Source organism: Sus scrofa, chromosome 5 (assembly GCF_054392235.1).
Source record: "Sus scrofa isolate SSC_HxYL_T2T_F1_AM1 chromosome 5, Sscrofa_HxYL_maternal_Yorkshire_Landrace_v2.0, whole genome shotgun sequence".
Taxonomy (NCBI): domain Eukaryota; kingdom Metazoa; phylum Chordata; class Mammalia; order Artiodactyla; family Suidae; genus Sus; species Sus scrofa.
In genome coordinates, this window is record NC_139387.1 from 27,132,651 (window position 1) to 27,157,000 (window position 24,350).

Genomic DNA, 24,350 nt, shown 5'->3' on the forward strand with positions numbered 1-24,350 from the left:
CCCTCTCTCTAGGCCACACCTTGTTCTTCCCAAACCTCTTCCGCCCTCAGGCCACATCTCTGGCTCTACCTTTCACCTTGGCTGTTTAGTAAATACAATACTTAAAATCTTTCTTGGGGAGAGGGGCAATGTAATGGTAAGGAATTAAGAGGTACAAACAATTATGTATAAAATAAGCTAAGGGAGTTCCCATTGTGGCTCAATGGAAACCAATCCGACTAGGATCCATGAGGATGTGGGTTTGATCCCTGGTCTTGATCAGTGGGTTAAAGATCTGGCATTGCCATGCACTGTGGTGTAGGTCACAGACACCACTCAGATCCCGGTTGCTGTGGCTGTGGTGTAGGCTGGCAGCTACAGCTCTGATTTGACCCCTAGCCTGGGAACCTCCATATGCCTCAAGTGCAGCCCTAAAAAAGGCAAAAAAACAAAGAACACTCAAAACCACAGCAAAAAAAGCTACAGGTATATATTGCATAGCACAGGGATTATAGCCAATATTTTATAATAACTATAAATGGAGTATAACCTTTAAAAAAAACCCCACTAAAGGTGGCGTATAATAATCACTTAATAATAAATAGTAACTTCTCTTTTTTCTTTTTGGCTACACCTGTGGCACACTGAAGTTCCCAGGTGAGGGACTGAACTCCTGCCACAGGGGTAATCGGAGTCGCAAAAGTGACAATGCTGAGTCCTTAACCTACTGGGCCATGAGGGAACACCAATACTAGGCTTTTAATATAGTCCTATTGTTAAGAATAAACCCTGGCCAAAAGGGAAAAAAAATGTTTTAAGTAATTACCAAACCTGGCTTTTCCATTGTGCCAGCCCCAGCATTGTCTCTAATGGAGAAGAAGCCTCAGCTTGTTATGCATGTAGAGAGCTTCTAGGTGTTATTTAACTTTGAGAGGATCAGACGTGACCTCTGAGGTCCACTTCCAAACATTCTGTCCCAAGATCAGAAACTCCAGCATAGTTCCAATATGGTCTTAATTAGTTGACCAAATGTTTTATGGAATGAGGGCATAGGATTTGAGCTGGGACAGGTTTTGCAGAGACAGTTTACTTACTTTACCGATGAGAGAACTGAGTCCCGAAGGTGTTCAGTTGCTTTTCCAAGGTGTTGTATGTGGCGGTGGAGGGATGCGTGATCTGGGTCTCCTGGCCTGGCTGCTTCCCCTGTGCCCTGTGCATGCTGCTTCTGGACATTGTCTCTTTAATCCATTCTTGCCTTCTAGCGCTGTGAGCAAAGAAAGACACTTTTCCTGTGAAGATTGTAATGGAAATGTCAGTGGGGGTTTTGACGCTTCTGTGTCTCAGGTAGGCATTTTTACCAAGTTGTTTTCCTTTCCCCGCTTCTCTCTCCTGGTATTTGCTGAGTGCTTTCCACATGCTGGCATTCTGTTTGCTAGACTTTGTGCAGGATTCAAAAAATGTGTCATGCATGGTCCTTACTCTTACGGAGCTTGCATCCTCACAGGGAAGATAAGACCTGAATGCAGACAATGATAAAATTTGAGGCAGGTGAAACTCTTCTAGGTGAGTGTGGTTACCACAACGGGACAGTGATGTGACTGACTGAAGGAGGCCAACAGATTATTCAGCTAGAGGATGTAAAGCCCCTTCAGGGGCAAAGAAGACGAAGATTGTTGTCCAGAGCAGGGGCAGCATGAGCCAAGGTGGCCTGTTGGGAAAGTGCAAGGCGTATTTGGGGAGTGACACGCTGTCTAGTTCAGCTGCAGGGCAGGAATGCATGGGGAAGGAGGAGAAATAGGATTGGAAAGCAAGGTAAGCTGCATGGTGGGGGGCTTTGAATGCCAGGATAAAGAGTTGCCCCTTTATATGGTAAGAAGTGATATACATCTTTGAGAATTTTTGATGAGGTGAGTTTTCTCATCTATAAAAATTTGGGGGAGTTCCCTTCTTTGCTCAGCGGAAATGAACCTGACTAGCATCCATGAGGATGCAGGTTCAATCCCTGGCCTTGTTCAGTGGGTTAAGGATCTGGCATTGCTGTGAGCTGTGGTGTAGGTTGTAGAAGCTGCTTGGATCTGGCGTTCTGTGGTTGTGGTGTAGGCCAGCGGCTACAGCTCCAATTCAACCCCTCCCCCGGGAACCTTCGTATGGCATGGGTGCGGCCCTAAAAAGACAAAAAAAAAAAAAAAAAAATTATGGGTAATGGTTTTATTTGTCTTACAGAATAGTTAGAAGAATTGAATTTTCTCTTGTACTTTATCAGTAAGCACAGTACTTCTGTCAATACATGTTATTAGTTGTGTATTAGTTGACCATAGGTATATGGGTTTATTTCTGGGCTTTTTATCCTGTTTCATTGTTCTATATTTCTGTTTTTATGCCAATACCATTCTGTGTTGATGACTGTAGCTTTGTAGTATAGTCTGAAGTCAGGGACCTTGGTTCCTCCAGCTTCATTTTTCTTTCTCAGGATGGCTTTGGCTACTCAAGGTCTTTTGTGTTAACATACAAATTAAAATTTTTTTTTTTTTTTTTGTTCTAGTTCTGTAAAAAATGCCATTGGTAATTTGATGGGGATTGTGTTATATACGTAGATTGCCTTGGGTAGTATAGTCATTTGAACAATATTGATTCTTCCATTCCAAGAACATGGTCTATCTTTCCATCTGTTTGTGTTATCTTTGATTTTTTTCATTAGCATCTTATAGTTTTCAGAGTATAGGTCTTTTGTCTCTAGGTAAGCTTTTTTTTTTTTTTTTTTTTTTTTTTGCCTTTCTTTCTTTTTTTTTGATTTTTTGTTTTCTTTTCTTATAGGGTCTTTTTTTCTTTTTGCAGCATATGGAAGTTCCCGGTCTAGGGGATGAATTGGAGCTGCTGCTGCCACAGCAATGCTAGATCCAAGCTGCATCTGTGACCTACACTGATCCTTAACCCAGGGATCAAACTGAATCCTCATGGATAGTAGTTGGGTTCTTAACCTGCTGAACCACAATGGGAACTCCTATTCATAGGTATTTTACTCTTTTCGATGCAATGGTAAATGGCATTCTAAGTCTCTTTCTGATCTCTCATTGTTAGTGTATAGAAATGCAATAGATTTCTGTGTATTAATTTTGTATCTGCAACCTTACCAAATTCATTGATGAGCTCTAACAGTTTTCTGGTTGCATCTTTAGGATTTTTTATGTATAGTATCATGTCCTCTTCAAACAGGGATAGTTTTACTTCTTTTCCAATTTGGATTCTTTTTATTTCTTTTTCTTCTTTGATTGTCATGGCTAGGAATTCCAAAACTATGTTGAATACAAGTGGTGAGAGTGGACATCCTTGTCTTGTACCTGATCTTCATGGAAATTCTTTCAGCATTTCACTGTTGAGAATAATGTTAGCTGTGGGTTTGTCATATATGGCCTTTACTATGTTGAGGTAGGTTCCCTCTATGCCCACTTTCTGGAGGGTTTTTATCAAAAAATGGGTGTTGGATTTTGTCAGAAGCTTTTTCTACATCTATTGATATGATCTTATGGTTTTTATTTTTCATTTTGTTAACGTGGTGTGTCACACTGATTGATTTGTGGATATTGAAAAATCCTTGCATCCCTGGGATAAATCCCACTTGATCATGGTATATGATCCTTTTAATGTATTGCTGGATTTGGTTTGTTAGTATTTTGTTGAGAATTTTTGCATCTATGTTCATTAATGATATTGACCTGTAGTTTTTTTTTTTTTGTGGTATCTTTGTCTGGTTTTGGTATCAGGTTGATGGTGGCCTCATAGAATGAGTTTGGGAGTGTTCCTTCCTCTGCAGTTTTTTGGGAGAGTTTCAGAAGGATAGGAATTTACTCTTCTCTAATTTTTTTTCTTTTTCTTTTTCTTTTTAGGGCTGCATGTGCAGCATGTAGAAGTTCCCAGGCTAGGGGTTGAATTGGAGCTACAGCTGCCAGCCTACACCACAGCCACAGCAATGAGGGATTCAAGCTGCAACTGCAACCTACATCACAGCTCATGGGAATGCCAGATACTTAACCCACTGAGTGAGACGAGGGATCAAACCCATATCCTTAAAGATACTAGTCAGGTTTGCTACCGCTGAGCCATGACTGGAACTCTCTTCTCTAAATTTTTGATAGAATTCACCTGTGAAGCCATCTGGTTCTGGACTTTTGTTTGTTGAAAGTTTTTTTTGTGTGTGTTTTTTTGTTTTGTTTTCTTTTTTAGAGCTACACCCCAGGCATATGGAGGTTTCCAGGCTAGGGGTCAAATTGGAGGAGTAGTTGCTGGCCTACACCACAGCAACACCAGATCCTTAATCCACTGAGTGAGGCCAGGGATCAAATCCACAACCTCATGGTTCCTAGTCAGATTCATTTCCACTGCGCCACGGGAACTCCTGATATGTATGTTTTTAATGCCATTTTGTTAATTGTTTTGTATTTGTTTTTGTTGGTCTTTTTTCTTCCCAGTTTCTCTTATTCTCTTCTCTTGTGGTTTGATCATTATCTTTAGTGTTGTGTTTGGATTGCTTTTTCTCATTTGTGTGTGAATCTATTGTAGACATTTTGGTTTGCGGTTACTGTGAGGTTTGATATAGGAATCTATGTATACAAGACTAAGTTGCTGGTCTCTCTTTTTTCTTTTTTTTTTTGCTTTTTAGGGCCACACCTGAGGCATATGGAGGTTCCCAGGCTAGGCGTCTAATTGGAGCTGCAGCTGCTGGCCTATGCCACAGATACAGCAATGCAGGATCCATAGCTCACGGAAACGCTGGATCCCCAACCCACTGAGCAAGACCAGGGATGAAACCCGCATCCTCCTGGATACTAGTCAGATTCGTTTCTGTTGCGCCACAGTGGGAACTCCTTTTTTTTTTTTTTTTTGTCTTTTTGCTATTTCTTCGGCCGCTTTCGCGGCATATGGAGATTCCCAGGCTAGGGGTCGAATCAGAGCTGTAGCCACTGGCCTACGCCAGAGCCACAGCAACGCGGGATCCGAGCCACAGCTCACGGGATCGTTAACCCACTGAGCAAGGGCAGGGACCGAACCCGCAACCTCATGGTTCCTAGTCGTTAACCACTGCGCCATGACGGGAACTCCGGAACTCCATTTTTTAAAAAATTTATTTTATTATTATTTTTTAAATTTCCTGGTCTCTTGATTGCAAATGCATTTCTAGTATCCTGCATTTGTACCCTCTCCTCTTCTCATGATTGCTGCTTTTGGTATCTCATTTGTGTGTGGATGATTTCCTACCTTTACTGTAGGTTTGTCTTTACTGGTGAGCTTTCTCATTTGTCATTTTGTTGTTTCTAGTTAGGGCCTTTTCTTTTCTGCCTAGAGAAGTTCTTTTGGTATTTGTTGTAAAGCTGGTTTAATGTGGTGCTGAATTCTCTCAGCTTTTGCTTGTCAGTAAAGCTTCTGATTTTTCTTTCAAATCTGAATGAAAGCCTTGCTGGGTAGAGTATTCTTGGTGGTTTTTTTTTTTTTTTCCTTCCCTTTCATCACTTTAAGTATATCGTGCCACTCCCTCTGGCCTGCAGAGTTTCTGCTGAAAAATCAGCTGATAACCTTATTAGGGTTCCCTTGTATGCTATTTGTTGCTTTATCCTAGATGTTTCCAATATTTTCTTTTAAATTTTGGTCAGTTTGATTAATATTTGTCTCAGGGTGTTCCTCCTTGGGTTTCTTCTATATAGTGTTTGTTGAGCTTCCTAGATTTTGGTGAGTAATTTCTTCCCCATGTTAGGGAAGTTTTCGGCTGCTATCGCTTCAAATATTTTCTCCAGCCCTTTCTCTTTGTCTTCTCCTGGCACACCTATAATGGGAAAGATGGTGTGTTTAATGTTGTCCCAGAGTTCTCTTAGACTGTCCTCATTTCTTTTCTTTCTTTCTTTATTCTGTCTGCATAAGTGATTTCTACCAGTCTGTCTTCCATCTTGATTATTCCTTCTTCTGCCTCCTGTATTTTGCTTTTGGTTCCTCATAGTGAGTGTTTTATTTCAGTTATAGTATTTTGCATCTCTGCTTGTTTAATCTTTAAATTCTGTTTTTTTTTGTTCAGCATTTCTTTTCATTTATCCTTCTTTGCCTTTAGTTTTTTTCTGAGATCTTGCATCATCATTACTGTTATTACTCTAAAGTCTTTTTCATGTAGGTTGCTTATCTCCAGTTCACTTAGCTGTTTTCTCAGGCTTTTGTCTTGTTCCTTCATCTGATTCATATTTCTTTGCCTTTTCGTTTTGTATAGCTTTTTGTGTGGTCTCCTTTTTGCAGTCTCTCCTGCTTCTGGTGTCTGCCCTCTTATGGGTGAGGTTGATACAGGTAGCAGTTCCCGATGGTAGGAACTGATACCTTTCCACTGGTAGTGGAGCTCAGACTTACCCCTCTGGTGGGTGGGGGTTTGTCTTTGGGTTGATTAGGGGCAGCTGTGTGCCTAGGAGAATTTTTAGGCAGTCTATTTGGTGATGGGTGGAGCTGTGTTCCCACTGTTTGTTGTTTGGCCTGGGGCTTCTTAGTCCTGATAGGTGGGGCCAGATTTTTCAAAAATGGCAGCCTCCAGGGGAAATCGCACTAATGATTATTCTAAGAAGACTCTGCCTCCAATATCTTGCCCTCACAGCCAGCTACAGCCACTCCCCACTTTCCTAGGAGACCCTCCAAGATCTGCAGCTAAGCCTTACACAGATTCTTATGGAGTACCTGCTTTGCCCTGGGACTCAGAGCACATAAAAACCTGTATGCACCTTCCAAGAGTGGAGTCACTGTTCCCCCCAGTCCTGTGGAGCTCCTGCTTACAAGCCCCACCGTCCTTCATTGCCAGATGCTCTGCGGGGGGGGGGGGTTGTCTTTCTCCCAATGACAGACCCACAAGCTGGGAACCTGACCTGGGGTTCCATACTCATTCCTGTGGGAGAGCCTCTGTGATGTAGTTATTTTCCAGTCTGTGAGTCATATGCCTAATGGGTATGGGATGGCTTACCTGGTGAAAGAACTCTTCCTACCATCTCATTGTGGCTTCTTTGTCTTTGGGTTCATGATATCTTTTTTAGTAGTTTTAGTCTATTTTGTTGATGATTGTCCAGCAGTTATAATTTTGGCGTTTTCATGAGAGGATGTGAGCTTAAGTCCTTTTACTCTGACGTCTTGCAACCACAAGTCTGTTATTCCATGTCTGTGAGTTTATTTTGTAGATAGGTTCATTTGTACCACATTTTAGATTCTACTATAAGTGATATCATATTGTATTTGTCTCTGCCTTCACTTAGTATGAGATTCTCTAGTGTTCTATATTGCTGCAAACGGCATTATTTCCTTTTTTATGGCCGTGTAATATTCCATTGTATATATGTACTACATCTTCTTAATCCATTCTTCTGTCAATGGACATTTAGGTTGTCTCCATGTCTTGGCTATTGTGAATAGTGCTGCTATGCTGTATGGGTGCAATTATCTTTTTTTTTTTTTTTTTTTTTTTGTTGTTGCTTTTTAGGTCCTCACTTTGGGATATGGAAGTTCCCGGGCTAGGGGTTGAATTGGAGCTGCAGCTGCCAGCCACAGCCACAGCCACAGCCATGCAGGACCTGAGCTGTATCTGTGACCTACACCATAGCTCATGGCAATGCCAGCTCCTTAACCCACTGAGCAAGGCCAGGGACTGTACCTGCATCCTCATGGATGCTAGTTGGGTTCATTACTGCTGAGCCATATGGGAACTCCATGCAATATCTTTTCGCATTATAGTTTTGTACGGATGTATGCCCAGGAGTGGGATTGCTGGATCATATATTTAATTTTCTGAGGAACCTCTGTACTATTTTCTTTTTTTTTTTTTTTTTTTTTTTTTTTTTTTTTTGTCTTTTGTCTTTTTTTGTTGTTGTTGTTTTTGTTGTTGTTGTTGTTGTTGCTATTTCTTGGGCCGCTCCTGCGGCATATGGAGGTTCCCAGGCTAGGGGTTGAATCGGAGCTGTAGCCACCGGCCTACGCCAGAGCCACAGCAACGTGGGATCCGAGCCGCGTCTGCAACCTACACCACAGCTCACGGCAACGCCGGATCGTTAACCCACTGAGCAAGGGCAGGGACCGAACCCGCAACCTCATGGTTCCTAGTCGGATTCGTTAACCACTGCGCCACGACGGGAACTCCTCTGTACTATTTTCCATAGTGCTTGTACCAATTTACATTCCCACCAACAGTTTAGGAGGGTTTCCTTTTCTCCACACCCTCTCTAGCATTGCTTATTTGTAGACTTATTAATCATGGCCATTCTGACTGGTGTGTGGTGGTACCTCATTGTAGTTTTGATTTGCATTTCTCTAATAATTAGTGATATTGAGTGTTTTTTCATGTTCTTACTGGCCTTCCATATGTCTTCTTTGGAGAAATGTCTATTTAGGTCTTCTGCCTATTTTTTGATTCCATTGTTTGTTTTTTTTTGATGAGTTGAATGAGTTGTTTGTATATTTTGGAGGTAAAGCCCTATTCACTTGCATTGTTTGCAACTATTTTCTCCTGATCCATAGATTGTCTTTTTACTTTTTTTATGGTTTCCTTTGCTGTGCAGAAGCTTGCAAGTTTTCGATTAGGTCCCATTTGCTTATTTTTATTTTTATTCGTATTGATTTGGGAGAATGACCTAAGAAAACACTGGTATGGTTTATGTCAGAGAATGATTTTCCTATGTTCTCTTCTAGGGGTTTAATGGTGTGGTGTCTAGTATTTAAGTCTTTAATCCATTTTGAGTTAATTTCGTACATGGTGTGAGGGTGTGTTCTAGTTCCATTGATTTACATGTAGCCATCCAGTTTTGACAGCACCAATTGTTGAGGAGGCTTTTTCCCATTTTGTATTCCTGCGTCCTTTGTTGAAGATTAATTGACCGTAAGTGTCTGAGTTTATTCTGGACTCTCTGTTCTGTTCCATTGATCCGTATGTCTGTTGTTGCACCAGTTTCACACTGTCTTGATGACTGTAGCTTTGTAATATTGTCTCAAGTCTGGGAGAGTTTTGCTTACTGCTTTGTTTTTTTTTTCCCCTCAGGATTGCTTTGGCAATTCTTGGTCTTTTTTAGTTCCATATAAGTTTTTGGAATATTTGTTCTAGTTCTGTGAAAAATGTCATTGGTAATTTGATAGGGATCACATAAATCTGTAGAATGCTTTGGGTAGTATGGCCATTTTAAGAATATTCTTTCAGTGCAAGAGCGTGAGATATCTTTTCATTTCTTTGAATCTTTTTGATTTTCTTGCTTATGTTTTTATAGCTCTCTGGGTATAAGTCTTTCACCTCCTCAGTCAGGTTTACTCCTAGGTATTTTTGTGGGTTTTGGGGGTACAATTTAAAAAGGTATTTTTAATTTTTTAATTTTTTTGGCTTGACCTGTGCCGTATGGAAATTCCCAGGCTAGGGCTTGAATAGGAGCTGTAACTGTAGGCCTACACCACAGCCATGGCAACACCAGATCTGAGCCACATTTGCAACCTATTCTGCAGCTTGTGGCAATACTGTATTTTTGACCCACAGAGCAAGGCCTGGGATTGAACTTGCATCCTCACAGATACTATGTTAGGTTCTTAACTTGCTAAGCCACAGCAGGAACTCCCAAATTGATTTTATATTCCTTTTCTAATAGTTCATTATTAGTGTACAGAAATGCAACTGAATCCTGAATGTTAGTCTTGTATCCTGCTACTGTGCTGAATTCATTTTTCAGTTTGAGTAGTTTTTGTGTGGAGTCCTCAGGGTTTTCTATATATAGTATCATGTCATCTGCGTTTAGCGAGTTTTACCTCTTCTCTTGCAATTTGGATATTTTTCTTTTCTTTTCTTTTCTTTTTTTGGCCTGATTGCTGTGACTAGGGGTTCCAATACTATGTTGAAAAATAGTAGTTAGTGGAGGCATCCTTGTCACTGAGTATTATATGGGCTGTGGGTTTGTCATGAATGGCTTTTACTATGTTGAGCTATGTTCCCTCTATACCCACTTTGTTAAGAGTTTTTTTTATCTTGAATGGATGTTGGATTTTGTGAAATGCTTTTCAGCATCTATTGAGATAATCATGTGGTCTTTGACTTTCCTTTTGTTAATATGTTATACTACATTGATTGATTTGCATATGTTGAACCATCTTTGTGAATTTGGAATGAATATCACTTGGGCATTGTGTATGATCTTTTTTATGTGTTGTTGGATTCAGTTGGCTAAAATTTCATTAAGAATTTTGCATCTATATTCATCAAACATATTGGCCTATAGTTTTCTTTTTTTGGCAATATCTTCGTCTGGTTTTGTTATTAGGGTGATGGTGGCTTCATTGAATGTCTTTGGGAGTGTTCCTTCTCAGTCTTTTGGAAAAGTTTAAGAAGGATGGGTATAAGTTCCTCTTTGTATGTTTGGTAGAATTTGTGTGTGAAACTATCTGGTACTGGACTTTTGTTTGTAGGGAGTTTTTTTTTCTTAATTGCATACTCAGTTTCATTTCTAGTGATTGATCTGTTCAAATGATCTATTCTTGATTCTGTTTCGGTGGGCTATATATTTCTAGAAAGTTGTCCATTTCTTCTAAGTTGTCAAATTTTTTGGCATGTAATTGCTCATATTACTGTGTTTTATTGTGTTCTGCAGTATCAGTTGAGATTTCTGCTTTTTCTTTTTTTTTTTTGTCTTTTTTTTGTTGTTGTTGTTGTTGTTGTTGCTATTTCTTGGGCCGCTCCCGCGGCATATGGAGGTTCCCAGGCTAGGGGTTGAATCGGAGCTGTAGCCACCGGCCTACGCCAGAGCCACAGCAACGCGGGATCCGAGCCGCGTCTGCAACCTACACCACAGCTCATGGCAACGCCGGATCGTTAACCCACTGAGCAAGGGCAGGGACCGAACCCGCAACCTCATGGTTCCTAGTCGGATTCGTTAACCACTGCGCCACGACGGGAACTCCCAGATTTCTGCTTTTTCATTTCTTATTTTATTTGGGTTCTCTTTCTCCTCTTGGTAAATCTGGCCAGAGGTTTGTTAATTTTGTTTACCCTTTCAAAGAACCAGCTCTTGGTTTTATTGATTGTTTCCCTCGGTATTTTAAATCTGTATTTTATTGTTTTCCTCTCTGATCTTTATGATTTCCTTTCCTCTGCTGACTTTAGATTTGTGTATTCTTTTTCTAATTCTTTCAGGTGGTAGGTTAGGTTGTTGATTTGGGATTTCTCTTGTTATTTGAGGCCTCCATTGCTATGAACATCCCTCTAAGAACTGCTTTTGATGAGATTTTGAGGCATCTCATAGATTTTGTATGGTTGTACTTTTATTGTCATTTGTCTCGATGTGTGTGTGTGTATATATATATATATATATATGTATGTATATATATATATATATATAAGAGCCGCACTTGTGGCATATGTAAGTTCCCAGGCTAGGGGTCAAGTTGGAGCTGCAGCTGCCAACCTACACCACAGCTCACAGCAACACCAGATCCTTAACCCACTGACCAAGGCCAGGGATCAAACCCACATCCTCATGGTTACTAGTTGGTTTCATTACCACTGAGCCAAATGGAAACTCCTGTCTCAAGAGATTTTTTTAATTTCCTTTGTGATTTCCGTGTTAACCAATTGGTTTTTTTAGTAGCATCTTGTTTAGTGTACATATGGTCATTTTTTCTTTTTTCCTTTTTCGTCTTTTTGCCATTTCTTGGGCTGCTCCTGAGGCATATGGAGGTTCCCAGGCTAGGGGTCAAGTTGGAGCTGTAGCCACTGGCCTATGCCAGAGCCACAGCAATGTGGGACCCGAGCCACATCTGCAACCTACACCACAGCTCACGGCAATGCTGGATCCTTAACCTGCTGAGCAAGGCCAGGGATCAAACCTGCAACCTCATGGTTCCTAGTCAGATTCGCTAACCACTGAGCCACGACGGGAACTCCATATGGTCATTTTTTCTTCCTGTGCTCAATTTCTAGTTTCATGTCATTGTGATCAGAGAAGATACTTGAAATAATTTCTGTAACTTTAAATTTGTTGAGGTTATTTTTGTGTCCCAGTTTTGTGTCAATCCTAGGAAATGTTCCATGTGCACTTGAAAAGAAATATATTCTTTTTTTTTTTTTTTTTTGCATGTAATGTCCTGAACATATCAATGAAATCTAACTGTTTGAATTTCTTACTGTGGCTCAGTGGGTTAAGAACCCATGAGAATGTGGATTCAATCCTTGGCCTCTCTTAGTGGGTTAAGGATCCCATGTTTCTGCAAGCTGTGGCTTAGAGCCCAGATGTGGCTCAGATCTGGTGTTGCTGTGGCTGTGGTGTAGGCCTGTAGCTCCAGCTCTAATTTGACCCCCAGACTGGGAATTTCCATATGCCACAGATGCGGCTGTAGAAAGGAAAAAAAAAAAAAATCTAACTCTTCTATTATAACACTTAGGATCTCTGTTGCCTTGTTGATTTTCCGTCTAGAGGATCTGTCCATTGATGTGTGTGGGGTGTTAAAGTCTCCTACTATTGTATTCCCATAAAATTCTCTTTTTGTGTCTGTTAGTATTTGTTTTATGTATTTGGGTGTTCCTATATTAGTGGCATATATATTATCGAGTATAATATTCTCTTGAACTGACCCTTTTATTATTAAGTAGTGTCCTTTTTCTTTATGGCCTTTTTTGTTTGTTTGTTTGTTTTTAGTTCTACAATGATCGTCACAACCCAGTTTTTGAGCATTTCCATCCCAAACCCCCAGCCCATCCTTTGGAAACCATAAGGTTTTCAAAGTCTGTGAGTTAGTATCTGTTCTGCAAGGAAGTTCATTGTATCTTTTTTTTTTTTAGGTTCCACATATAAGTGATAGCATATGACGTTGTTGTCTCACTGTCTGACTAAATTCACTTAGCATGATAATTTCTAGGTCCATCCATGTTGCTGCAAATGCCATTATGTCTTTCCTTTTATGCCAGGGTCCAGCCCCCGTGGTCAGGGGATTTCCTGAAGAGGAGGGGTGGCAGGCGCAGGAAGAAAAACAGAGACACACTCTCTAGTAGGGCTCAAGCAGTCTCAAATTTATTGGTGAACAGCAGCAGCTTATATAGGGAAAAATCTTAAAACTTACATCAGTAAAAAAGGTCAATATCTCATAACTGTTCCAGGGTTACAGATTAAGTGTAAAGATAGAAAAAGGCACCTGGATCGGGGAAAGTACACCATAAACCCATTAAAGAGTGAACAAGCAGAAAGCTAGAGACACATACAGGTCACAGACAACCTTGTAAATGTCACGTACACTTCATTGTCCTTTAACACAAATGTCTATTTACTACCTAGCAACAATCTTACTTTAACTTCTAACATTATGATAGATTTTTATACTTAATACAATAAAGTAATAATAATCATCAATTCCTTTTTTTTTTTTTTTTTTCTTTTTGCCATTTCTTGGGCTGCTCCCACGGCATATGGAGATTCCCAGGCTAGGGGTCGAATCGGAGCTGCAGCTGCCGACCTATGCCACAGCCACAGCAACACGGGGTCCAAGCCGTGTCTGCAACCTACACCACAGCTCACGGCAATGCCGGATCCTTAACCCATTGAGCAAGGCCAGGGATCGAACCGCAACCTCATGGTTCCTAGTCAGATTCGTTAATCACTGCGCCACGAAGGGAACTCATCAATTCCTAATGCCTACATATTATATTGTAAAAACTAAATAATTGTGCTGCCTAAATAAAGCATGCCAGTATTATCTAAGGTCATTGTGTGAAAAAAACAGAAACCTCCCCAGAAGCTATTATTTTAGAGTAGGCAGCATGGAGCCATAGCTCCAAAGATAAACTAAAGGCTAACAAACAAAAATAGGTTGAAGCTTAAATAGAGAATAATAAATTCTTTTCTTAAGGCAAAAAGAACACAGAGTTAAGGCACAGTAAGCAAGGCATGGATCAATTGTTAAAAACAAAAGAATAGAAGCCAAAGGTATGTATCTCCAGGCACTGGTCTCTAATGCCTGGTGGGGGCTTCGAGGCCTAGTGGATGTGCTGTTTTGCAGAGCCTTCTTCAGAATCTCCTGGACTTTGTCATCAGGCAGATTCCTTTCTTCAGAGTCCCCTGGACTTTGTCATCAGGTGGACTCCCGTCTTCTGGATCCCCTGGACTCTGTCATCAGGTGGATTCCATTCTTGAAACTCGGCTCTCAGCACTTTTAATGGCTGAGAAATATTCCACTGTGTATATGTAACACATCTTCTTTATCCACTCCTCTGTTGATGGACATTTAATTTAGGTTGCTTCCATGTCTTGGCTATTGTATATAGTGCTGCAGTGAACACTGGAGTAGATGCTATCTTTTTAAGTTATGGTTTTCTCTGGTTAGATGCCCAGGAGTGTGATTGCTGGATCAAATGGTAATTCTATTTTTAGGTTTTTTTTTTGGAATCTACATACTGTTTTCCCATCAATGGTAAAGGAGTTATCCCTTTTCTCCACACCTTCTCCAGCATTTATTGTTTATAGACTTTTTGATGATGGCCATTCTGGCTGGTGTAAAGTGGTAGCTCATAGTAGTTTTGATTTGTATTTCTCTAATAATTAGTGATGTTGAACATCTTTTCATGTGTTTTTGGCCATCTGTATGTCTTCTTTGGAGAATTGTCTGTTTAGATCTTCTGCCCATTTTTTGATGGAGTTGTTTGTTTTTTTGGTATTGAGCTGCAGGAGTATTTATAAATTTTGGAGATTAATCCCTTGTCAGTTGCTTCATTTGCAAATATTTTCTCCCATTCAGTGGGTTGTCTTTTAGTTTTGTTTAGGGTTTCCTTTGCTGTGCAGAAACTTTTAAGTTTAATTAAGTCCCATTTGTTTATTTTTGTTTTTATTATCATTACTCTAGGAGGTGCATCTGAGAAGATATTGCTATGGTTTATGTCAAAGAGAGTTTGGCCTATGTTTTCCTCTAAGAGTTTTATAGTGTCTGGTCTTATATCTAGGTCTTTAATCCATTTGGAGTTTATTTTTGTGTATGATGTTAGGAAGTGTTCTAATTTCATTCTTTTACATGTAGCTGTCCATTTTTCTCAGAACCACTTATTGAAGGGACTGTCTTTTTGCCATTGTATATTCTTGCCTCCTTTGTCATAGATTAGTTGGTTGTAGGTGTGTGGGTTGAATTCTGGGCTTTCTATCCTGTTCCACTGACCTATATTTCTGTCTTTGTGCCAGTACCATACAGTTTTGATGACTGTAGCTTGTAGTATAGTCTGAAGTCTGGGAGCCTGATTCCTCCAGCTCCATTTTTATTTTTTATTTTTATTTTTGCTTTTTAGGGCCACATCCATGGCATATGGAGGTTCCCAGGCTAGGGGTCAAATCGGAGCTACAGCTGCTGGCCTATGCCACAGCCACAGCAATGCAGGATCTGAGCTGTGTATGTGATCTACACCACAGCTCAGTGCAATGCCAGATCCTTAATCCACTGAACTAGTCCATGGATCAAACCCACAGCCTCATGATTCCTAGTCGGATTTATTTCCACTGTGCCATGATGGGAACTCCATTTTTCTTTCTCGGGATGGCTTTTGGATATTTTGGATCTTTTGTGCCTCCAAACAAACATTAAAATAACTTTGTTCTAGTTCTGTGGAAAATGTCCTTGGTAATTTGATAGGGATTGCATTGAATCTGTAGATTGCCTTGGGTAGTATATTCATTTTGACAGAATTGATTCTTCCAATCCAAGAGCATGGTATGTCTTTCCATCTGTTTGTGTCATCTTTGATTTCTTTCATCAGAGTCTTATAGTTTTCAGTGTACAGGTCTTTATGTCTTTAGGTAGGTTTATTCTGAGGTATTTTATTCTTTTTGAAGCGATAGTAAATGGGATTGTTTCCCTAATTTTTCTTTTTGATTTTTTTTTGTTGTTAGCATGTAGAAATGTAGTCAATTTCTATGTATTAATTTTGTATCCTGCAACCTTACCAAATTTGCTGATGAGCTCTAACAGTTTTCTGGTAGTATCTTTAGGATTTTCTAGGTTTAGTATCATATCAACTGCAAACAGTGATAGTTTTACTTCTTCCTTTCCAATTTGGATTCCTTTTATTTCTTTTTCTTCTCTGATTGCCAAAGCTAGGACTTCAAAAACTATGTTGAATAGTGGTGGCAAGAATGGACATCTTGGAGTTCCCGTCGTGGCGCAGTGGTTAATGAATCCGACTAGGAACCATGAGGTTGCGGGTTTGATCCCTGCCCTTGCTCAGTGGGTTAACGATCTGGTGGTGCCGTGAGCTGTGGTGTAGGTTGCAGACGCGGCTCGGATCCCGCGTTGCTGTGGCTCTGGCGTAGGCCAGTGGCTGCAACTCCGATTTGACCCCTGGCCTGGGAACCTCCATGTGCCGTGGGAGCGGCCCAAGAAAGAGACAAAAAAAAAAAAAAAATAAATAAAAATGGACATCTTTGTATTGTTCTTAGTGGGAATTCTATCAGCTTTTCACCATGGAGAATGATGCTAGGGTTTGTCATATATGGTCTTTATTATATTATGTTGAGGTAGGTTCCCTCTATGCCCACTTTCTGGAGGATTTTTTTTTTTTTTTTGCTTTTTAGGGCCACACAATAATGCAGGATCTGAGATGCATCTGTGACCTACACCACAGCTCACGGCAACTCCAGATCCTTAACCCACTGAGCAAGGGCAGGGATCAAACCTGCAACCTCATGGATCCTAGTTGGACTTGTTTCTGCTGCACCACGATGGGAACTCCCTGGGTTTTTTTTTTTTTTTTTTTTTTTTAATTAGAAATGGATTTTGTCAAAATCTTTTTCTGCATCTATTGAGAAGATCATATGGTTTTTACTCTTCAGTTTGTTAATGTGGTGTATCACACTGATTGATTTGCAGGTATTGAAAAATCCTTGCATCCCTGGGATAAATCCCACTTGATCATGGTGTACAAGCCTTTTAATGTATTGTTGGATTTGGTTTGCTAGAATTTTGTTGAGGATTTTTGCATCTATGTTCATCAGTGATATTGGCCTGTAATTTTCTTTTTGTGTGTGGTATCTTTGGTTTTGGTATCAGGGTGATGGTTGCCTCATAGAATGAGTTTGGGAGTCCTCCTTCCTCTGCAATTTTTTGAAGGATGGGTGTTAGCTCTTCTCTAAATGTGTGATAGAATTTGCCTGTGAAGCCATCTTATCCTGGACTTTTGTTTGTTGGAAGTTTTAAAATCACAATTTCAATTTCAGTATTTGTAATTAGTCTGTCCATCTTTTCTATTTCATCTTGGTTTAGTCTTGGAAGATGGTACCTTTCTAAGAATTTGTCCATTTCTTCTAAGTTGTCCATTTTATTGGCATATGTTTGCTTGTAGTAGGCTTTTATAATCCTTTGTATTTCCGTGATGTCAGTTGTAAGTTCTTTTTCATTTCTCATTTTATTGATTTAAGTCCTCTCTTTTTTTTCTTGATTAGTCTGGCTAAGGGTTTATCAATTTTGTTGACCTTTTCAGAGGACCACTTTTAGTTTCATTGATCTTTTTTATGATTTTCTTCATTTCAATTTCTTTTGTTTCTTTTTTTTTTCTTTTTGTTTAGGGCCACGTTTGCAACATATGGAGGTTTCCAGGCTAGGGGTCGAATTGGAGCTACAGCTGCCACCCTACACCACAGCCACAGCAATGCAAGATCCGAACTATGTCTGCAATGCACACCACACCTCACAGCAATGCCAGATCCTAACCTACTGAGCGAGGCCAGGGATCAAACCTGCAACCTTTGTTCCTAGTCAGATTAGTTTCCGCTGTGCCACAATGGGAATCCCATTTCATTTATTTCTGCTCTGATCTTTATGATTTCTTTTGTTCTGCTAACTCTGGGTCTTGTCTGTTCTCTCTATAGTTGCTTCTTTGTGAAGTTAGGTTATTTATTTGAGCTTTTTCTTGTTTCCTGAGGTAGGCTTGTATTGCTATAAACTTCCCTGTTGGAACTGCTTTTGCTGCATCCCATAGGTTTTGGATTGTTGTGTCTTTGTCATTTGCTTCTAGGTACTTTTAAATTTCCTCTTTGATTTCTTCAGTGATCCATTGGTTGTTTAGTAGCATGTTGCTTAGTCTCCACGTGTTTGTGGTTTTTTTGCAGCTTTTTTCTTGTTGTTGACTTCTACTTGTATAGCGTTGTGGTTGGAAAAGATGCTTGATATGATTTCAATTTCCTTAAATTTACTGAGGCTTGATTTGTGGCCCAGAATGTGTTCTATCCTAGAAAATGTTCCATGTGCACTTAAGAAGAATGTGTGTTCTGCTGCTTTTGGATGGAATGTTCTATAAATATCTATTAAGTCCATCTGGTCTAATGCGTCATTTAAGGCCTGTGTTTCCTTGTTGATTTTTTGTCTGAATGATCTGTCCATTGCTATACGTAGAGTGTTAAAAGTCCTCTGCTATTATTGTGTTATTATCAAATTCTTCTTTTAAGGTTGTTATCAGTTGCCTTGTATATTGAGGTGATCCTATGTTGGGTGCCTATAGATTTACAATTGTTATGTCTTCTTGGATTGATCCTTTGATCATTATGTAATGTCCTTCTTTATCTCTTATAATGTCCTTTATTTTAAGGTCTATTTTGTCTGATATGAGTATTGCTCCTCCAGCTTTCTTTTGATACCCGTTTGCATGGAATGTTTTCATTCATCTTCTCACTTTAAATTTGTATGTGTCTCTAGAACTAAAGTGGGTCTCTTGAAGACAGCATAAATGTGGATCTTGTTTTTGTATCCATTCAGCCAGTCTATGTCTTTGGGTTGGGGTATTTAGTCCATTTACATTTAAGGTAATTAGTGGTATGTATGTTTTTTTTTTTTTTTTTTTTTTTTTATTATTTTCCCACTGTACAGCAAGGGGGTCAGGTCATCCTTAGATGTATACATTGCAGTTACAGTTTTTTCCCCCACCCTTTCTTCTGTTGCGACATGAGTATCTAGACATAGTTCTCAATGCTATTCAGCAGGATCTCCTTATACATCTGTTCTAGGTTGTGTCTGATAAGCCCAAGCTCCCGATCCCTCCCACTCCCTCCCCCTCCCATCAGGCAACCACAAGTCTCTTCTCCAAGTCCATGATTTTCTTTTCTGAGGAGATGTTCATTTGTGCTGGATATTAGATTCCAGTTATAAGTGATATCATATGGTATTTGTCTTTGTCTTTCTGGCTCATTTCACTCAGTATGAGATTCTCTAGCTCCATCCATGTTGCTGCAAATGGCATTATGTCATTCTTTTTTATGGCTGAGTAGTATTCCGTTGTGTATATATACCACATCTTCCGAATCCAATCATCTGTCGATGGACATTTGGATTGTTTCCATGTCCTGGCTATTGTGAATAGGGCTGCAATGAACATGCAGGTGCATGTGTCTCTTTTAAGTAGAGCTTTGTCCGGATAGATGCCCAAGAGTGGGATTGCAGGGTCATATGGAAGTTCTATGTATAGATTTCTAAGGTATCTCCAAACTGTTCTCCATAGTGGTTGTACCAGTTTACATTCCCACCAGCAGTGCAGGAGGGTTCCCTTTTCTCCACAGCCCCTCCAGCACTTGTTATTTGTGGATTTATTAATGATGGCCATTCTGACTGGTGTGGGGTGGTATCTTATGGTAGTTTTGATTTGCATTTCTCTTATAATCAGCGATGTTGAGCATTTTTTCATGTGTTTGTTGGCCATCTGTATATCTTCCTTGGAGAAATGTCTATTCAGGTCTTTTGCCCATTTTTCCATTGATTGATTGGTTTTTTTGCTGTTGAGTTGTATAAGTTGCTTGTATATTCTAGAGATTAAGCCCTTGTCAGTTGCATCATTTGAAACTATTTTCTCCCATTCTGTAAGATGTCTTTTTGTTTTCTTTTGGGTTTCCTTTGCTGTGCAAAAGCTTTTCAGTTTGATGAGGTCCCATGGGTTTATTTTTGCTCTAATTTCTATTGCTTTGGGAGACTGACCTGAGAAAATATTCATGATGTTGATGTCAGAGAGTGTTTTGCCTATGTTTTCTTCTAGGAGTTTGATGGTGTCCTGTCATATATTTAATTAAGTCTTTCAGCCATTTGGAGTTTATTTTTGTGCGTGGTGTGAGGGTGTGTTCTAGTTTCATTGCTTTGCATACAGCTGTCCAGGTTTCCCAGCAATGCTTGCTGAATAGACTTTCCTTTTCCCATTTGATGTTCCTGCCTCCCTTGTCAAAGATTAATTGACCATAGGTGTCAGGGTTTATTTCCGGATTCTCTATTCTGTTCCATTGGTCTGTCTGTCTGTTTTGATACCAGTACCACACTGTTTTGATGACTGTGGCTTTGTAGTATTTCTTGAAGTCTGGGAGAGTTATGCCTCCTGCTTGGTTTTTGTTTCTCAGGATTGCTTTGGCGATTCTGGGTCTTTTGTTGTTCCATATAAATGTTTGGATTGTTTGTTCTAGTTCTGTGAAAAATGTCATGGGTAATTTGATAGGGATTGCATTGAATCTGTAGATTGCTTTGGGTAGGATGGCCATTTTCACAATATTGATTTTTCCAATCCAGGAACATGGAATATCTTTCCATTTCTTTACATCTTCTTTGATTTCTTTGATTAAAGTTTTATAGTTCTCGGCATATAGGTCCTTTACCTCTTTGGTCAGGTGTATTCCGAGGTATTTGATTTTGTGAGGTACAATTTTAAAAGGTATCATTTTTTTGTATTCCTTTTCTAATGTTTCATTGCTGGTACACAGAAATGCAACTGACTTCTGAATGTTAATCTTATATCCTGCCACTTTGCTGAATTTATTAATCAGTTCAAGGAGTTTTGGGGTTGAGTCCTTAGGGTTTTCTAGGTATAGTATCATGTCATCTGCATACAGTGACAGTTTGATCTCTTCTCTTCCTATATGGATGCCTTTTATTTCTTTTGTTTGTCTAATTGCTGTGGCTAAGACTTCCAAAACGATGTTGAAGAGCAGTGGTGAGAGTGGGCATCCCTGTCTTGTTCCAGATTTGAGTGAGAAGGCTTTCAGTTTTTCCCCATTGAGGATTATATTTGCTGTGGGTTTATCATAAATGGCTTTGATTATATTCAGGAATGTTCCCTCTATACCCACTTTGGCGAGGGTCTTGATCATGAATGGATGTTGAACTTTGTCAAATGCTTTTTTTCTGCATCTATTGAGATGATCATATGATTTTTGACCTTTTTTTTGTTAATGTGGTGTATGATGCTGATTGATTTGCGTATATTGAACCATCCTTGTGAACCTGGGATGAACCCAACCTGGTCATGGTGTATAATTTTTTTGATATGTTGTTGGATTCGGTTGGCTAAGATTTTGTTGAGAATTTTTGCATCTATATTCATCAATGATATTGGCCGATAGTTTTCTTTTTTGGTGGTATCTCTGTCTGGTTTTGGAATGAGGGTGATGGTGGCCTCATAGAATGTCTTTGGGAGTATTCCTTCTTCTTCAACCTTTTGAAAGAGTTTAAGGAGGATGGGCACCAATTCCTCTTTATATGTTTGATAAAATTCACCTGTGAAGCCATCTGGTCCTGGACTTTTATTTGTAGGGAGTGATTTTATGACCTCTTCAATTTCATTTCTAGTGATCGGTCTGTTCAGCTGGTCTGTTTCTGCTTGATTCAGTTATGGCAAGCTGTATGATTCTAGAAAATTGTCCATTTCTTCCAGATTGTCAAACTTGTTGCCATACAGTTGTTCATAGTATTCTCTTATGGTTTTTTGTATTTCTGCTGTATCCGTTGTGATTTCTCCTTTTTCATTTATAATTTTGGTGATTTGGGTTCTTTCTCTCCTCTTTTTAGTGAGTCTGGCCAGGGGTTTGTCAATTTTGTTCACCTTTTCAAAGAACCAGCTCTTGGTTTTATTAATTTTCTCTATTGTTTTTTGAGTCTCTATTTTATTGATTTCTCCTTTGATCTTTATAATTTCCTTCCTTCTGCTGACTTTAGGACTTTTTTGTTCTTCTTTTTCTAATTCACTTAGGTGGAGGGTTAAGTTGTCCATTTGGGATCTTTCTTCTTTTTTGAGAAAGGCCTGGATTGCTATAAATTTCCCTCTGAGCACTGCTTTCGCAGCATCCCATAGATTTTGAGAGGTTGTGTCTTCATTATCATTTGTTTCAAGGTAGTTTTTAATTTCCTTCTTGATTTCCTCATTGACCCATTGGTTTTTTAGTAGCATGTTGTTTAGTCTCCATGGAGTAGGTTTTTTCTCTTTGCTTTTCCCATGGTTGATTTCTAATTTCATGGCATTGTGGTCAGAGAAGGTATGTATGTTCTTAACTGCCATTTTGTTGACTGTTTTGGATTTGTTTTTATTGGTCTTTTTTCTTCCCTTCTGCTCTTGTTCTCTTCCCATGTGGTTTGATGACTCTCTTTAGTGTTGAATTAGGATTGCTTTTTCTCATCTGTATGTGTATCTATTGTATATTTTTTTGGTTTGCAGTTACCCTGAAATTTTGATACATATACACACACAAGATCGTTTTAAGTTGTTGGTCTCCTAATTGCCAATGCATCCCCGGGGTCCTGCATTTGTACCCTCCTCTTCCCACAATTTCTGATTTTGGTAGCATTTTGTGTGTGGATGATTTCCTACCTTTACTATACGTATGCCTTTACTGGTGAGCCTCGTCATTGGTAATATTTTTGTCTCTAGGTGTGGCCTTTTCTTTTCCAGCTAGAGAAGTTCCTTTAGTATTTGTTGTAAAGATGGTTTAGCGGTGCTGAATTCTCTTAGCTTTTGCTTGTCTGTAAAGCTTTTGATTTCTCCTTCAATCTGAATGAGAGCCTTGCTGGGTAGAGTAATCTTGGTTGAAGGTTTTTTCCTTTCATCACGTTAAGTCTATCATCCACTACCTTCTGGCTTGCTGAGTTTGTCCTGAAGAATCAGCTGATAACCTTATTGGGGTTCCCTTGTATGTTATTTGTTTCTCTTCCCTAGCTGGTTTCAGTATTTTCTCTTTGTCTTTAATTTTGGTCAGTTTGAATAATATGTGTTTTGGGGTGTTCCTCCTTGGGTTTATTTTATATGGTACTCCTTGTGCTTCTTGGATTTGAGTGAGTGATTCCTTTCCCATGTTAGGGATGTTTTCAGTCATTATCTCTTCAAATATTTTTTTCTGGCCCTCTCTCTCTCTCTTCTCCTTCTGGCACCCCTATAATATGGATGTTGTTGCATTTAACCTTGTCCCAGAGTTCTCTTAGACTGTCTTCATTTCTTTTCAATCTTTTTTTTTCTTTTCTGTTCTGCATCAGAAATTTCTGCTAGTCTGTCCTCCATTTCACTTATTTGTTCTTCTGCCTCCTGCATTCTGCTGTTGGTTGCTTCCAAAGAATATATTTCAGTTATTGTATTTTGGATCTCTGCTTGCTTAATCCTTAAATATCCTATTATTTTGCTCATTGTTTCCTGTATTTTATCAATCTTTGCCTCCAGATTATTTCCCAGATCTTGAATCATCTTCACTAATGTCTTTTTCACAGAGGTTGATAATCTCCAGATCACTTAGCTATTTTTTCTGGTGTTTTGTCTTGTTCCCTTATATGAGTCATAATTCTCTGCCTTTTCCTTTTGTATAGATTTTTGGTGTGGTCTCCTTTTGGCAGACAATAGAGGTGTAGCCTCTCTCGCTTCTGATGTCTGCCCCTCTTGTGGCTGAAGTTGGTATAGGGGCTTGCTATAGGCTTCCTCATGGGAGGGACTGGTCTGGTGCCTGCCCACTGGTAGGTGGAGCTGATTCTTATCCCTCTGGTGGGTGGGGCTTTTGTCTCTGAGTGAGATTAGAGGCTGGTTGTATGCCTGGGGGTGTCTTTAGGCAGCCTGTTTGCTGATGTGTGCAGGGCTGTGATCCCACCCATATTATTGTTTGGCCTGGGGCTTCTCAGCCCTGATGAGTGGGACCATATTTTTCCAAAATGGCCACCTTTGGAGGAACACATACTGATGATTACTCCTGAGACCCTTGCCTCCAATGAACTTCCCTCACAACGAGCCACAGTCACCCTGTTTTCCCAGGAGATCCTCCAAGAACTGCAGTCAGGTCTGACCCAGATTCCTATGGAGTCTGTTTGGCCCTGGGGCCCAGTGCACATAAAAGCCTGTGCACCTTGCAAGAATGAGGTCTCTATTTTCCGCAATCCCATAGACCTCCTATGCACAAGCCCCACTGGCCTTCAATGTCAAATGCTCCAGGGGCTCTTTCTCCCAATGCCAAGTCCTCAGGCATGGGGACCTGGTGTGGGGCTTAGAACTCTCACTTCTGTAGGTGAGTCTGTGTGTTACAGTTACCCTCCTGTTACAGCATTGCTTATGTCATGTAATCGCCCCTCCTACCATCTTTATGTGGCCTCCTCTTTGTCTTCTG

The 24,350-nt window shown here is 39.8% G+C and overlaps 1 protein-coding gene across 2 annotated transcripts in view; it reads left to right on the top strand.

The window, feature by feature from the left end:
• The window catches only part of ATP23 (ATP23 metallopeptidase and ATP synthase assembly factor homolog), a 42,361-nt gene that overhangs the window by 4,586 nt on the left and 13,425 nt on the right, over window positions 1-24,350 (top strand). For both annotated transcript variants that reach the window (XM_084956218.1, XM_003481644.5), the window contains exon 3: window positions 1,242-1,323. In XM_084956218.1, coding sequence (XP_084812344.1) covers window positions 1,242-1,323 — 82 coding nt within the window. The remainder of the gene's footprint in view (window positions 1-1,241; window positions 1,324-24,350) is intronic.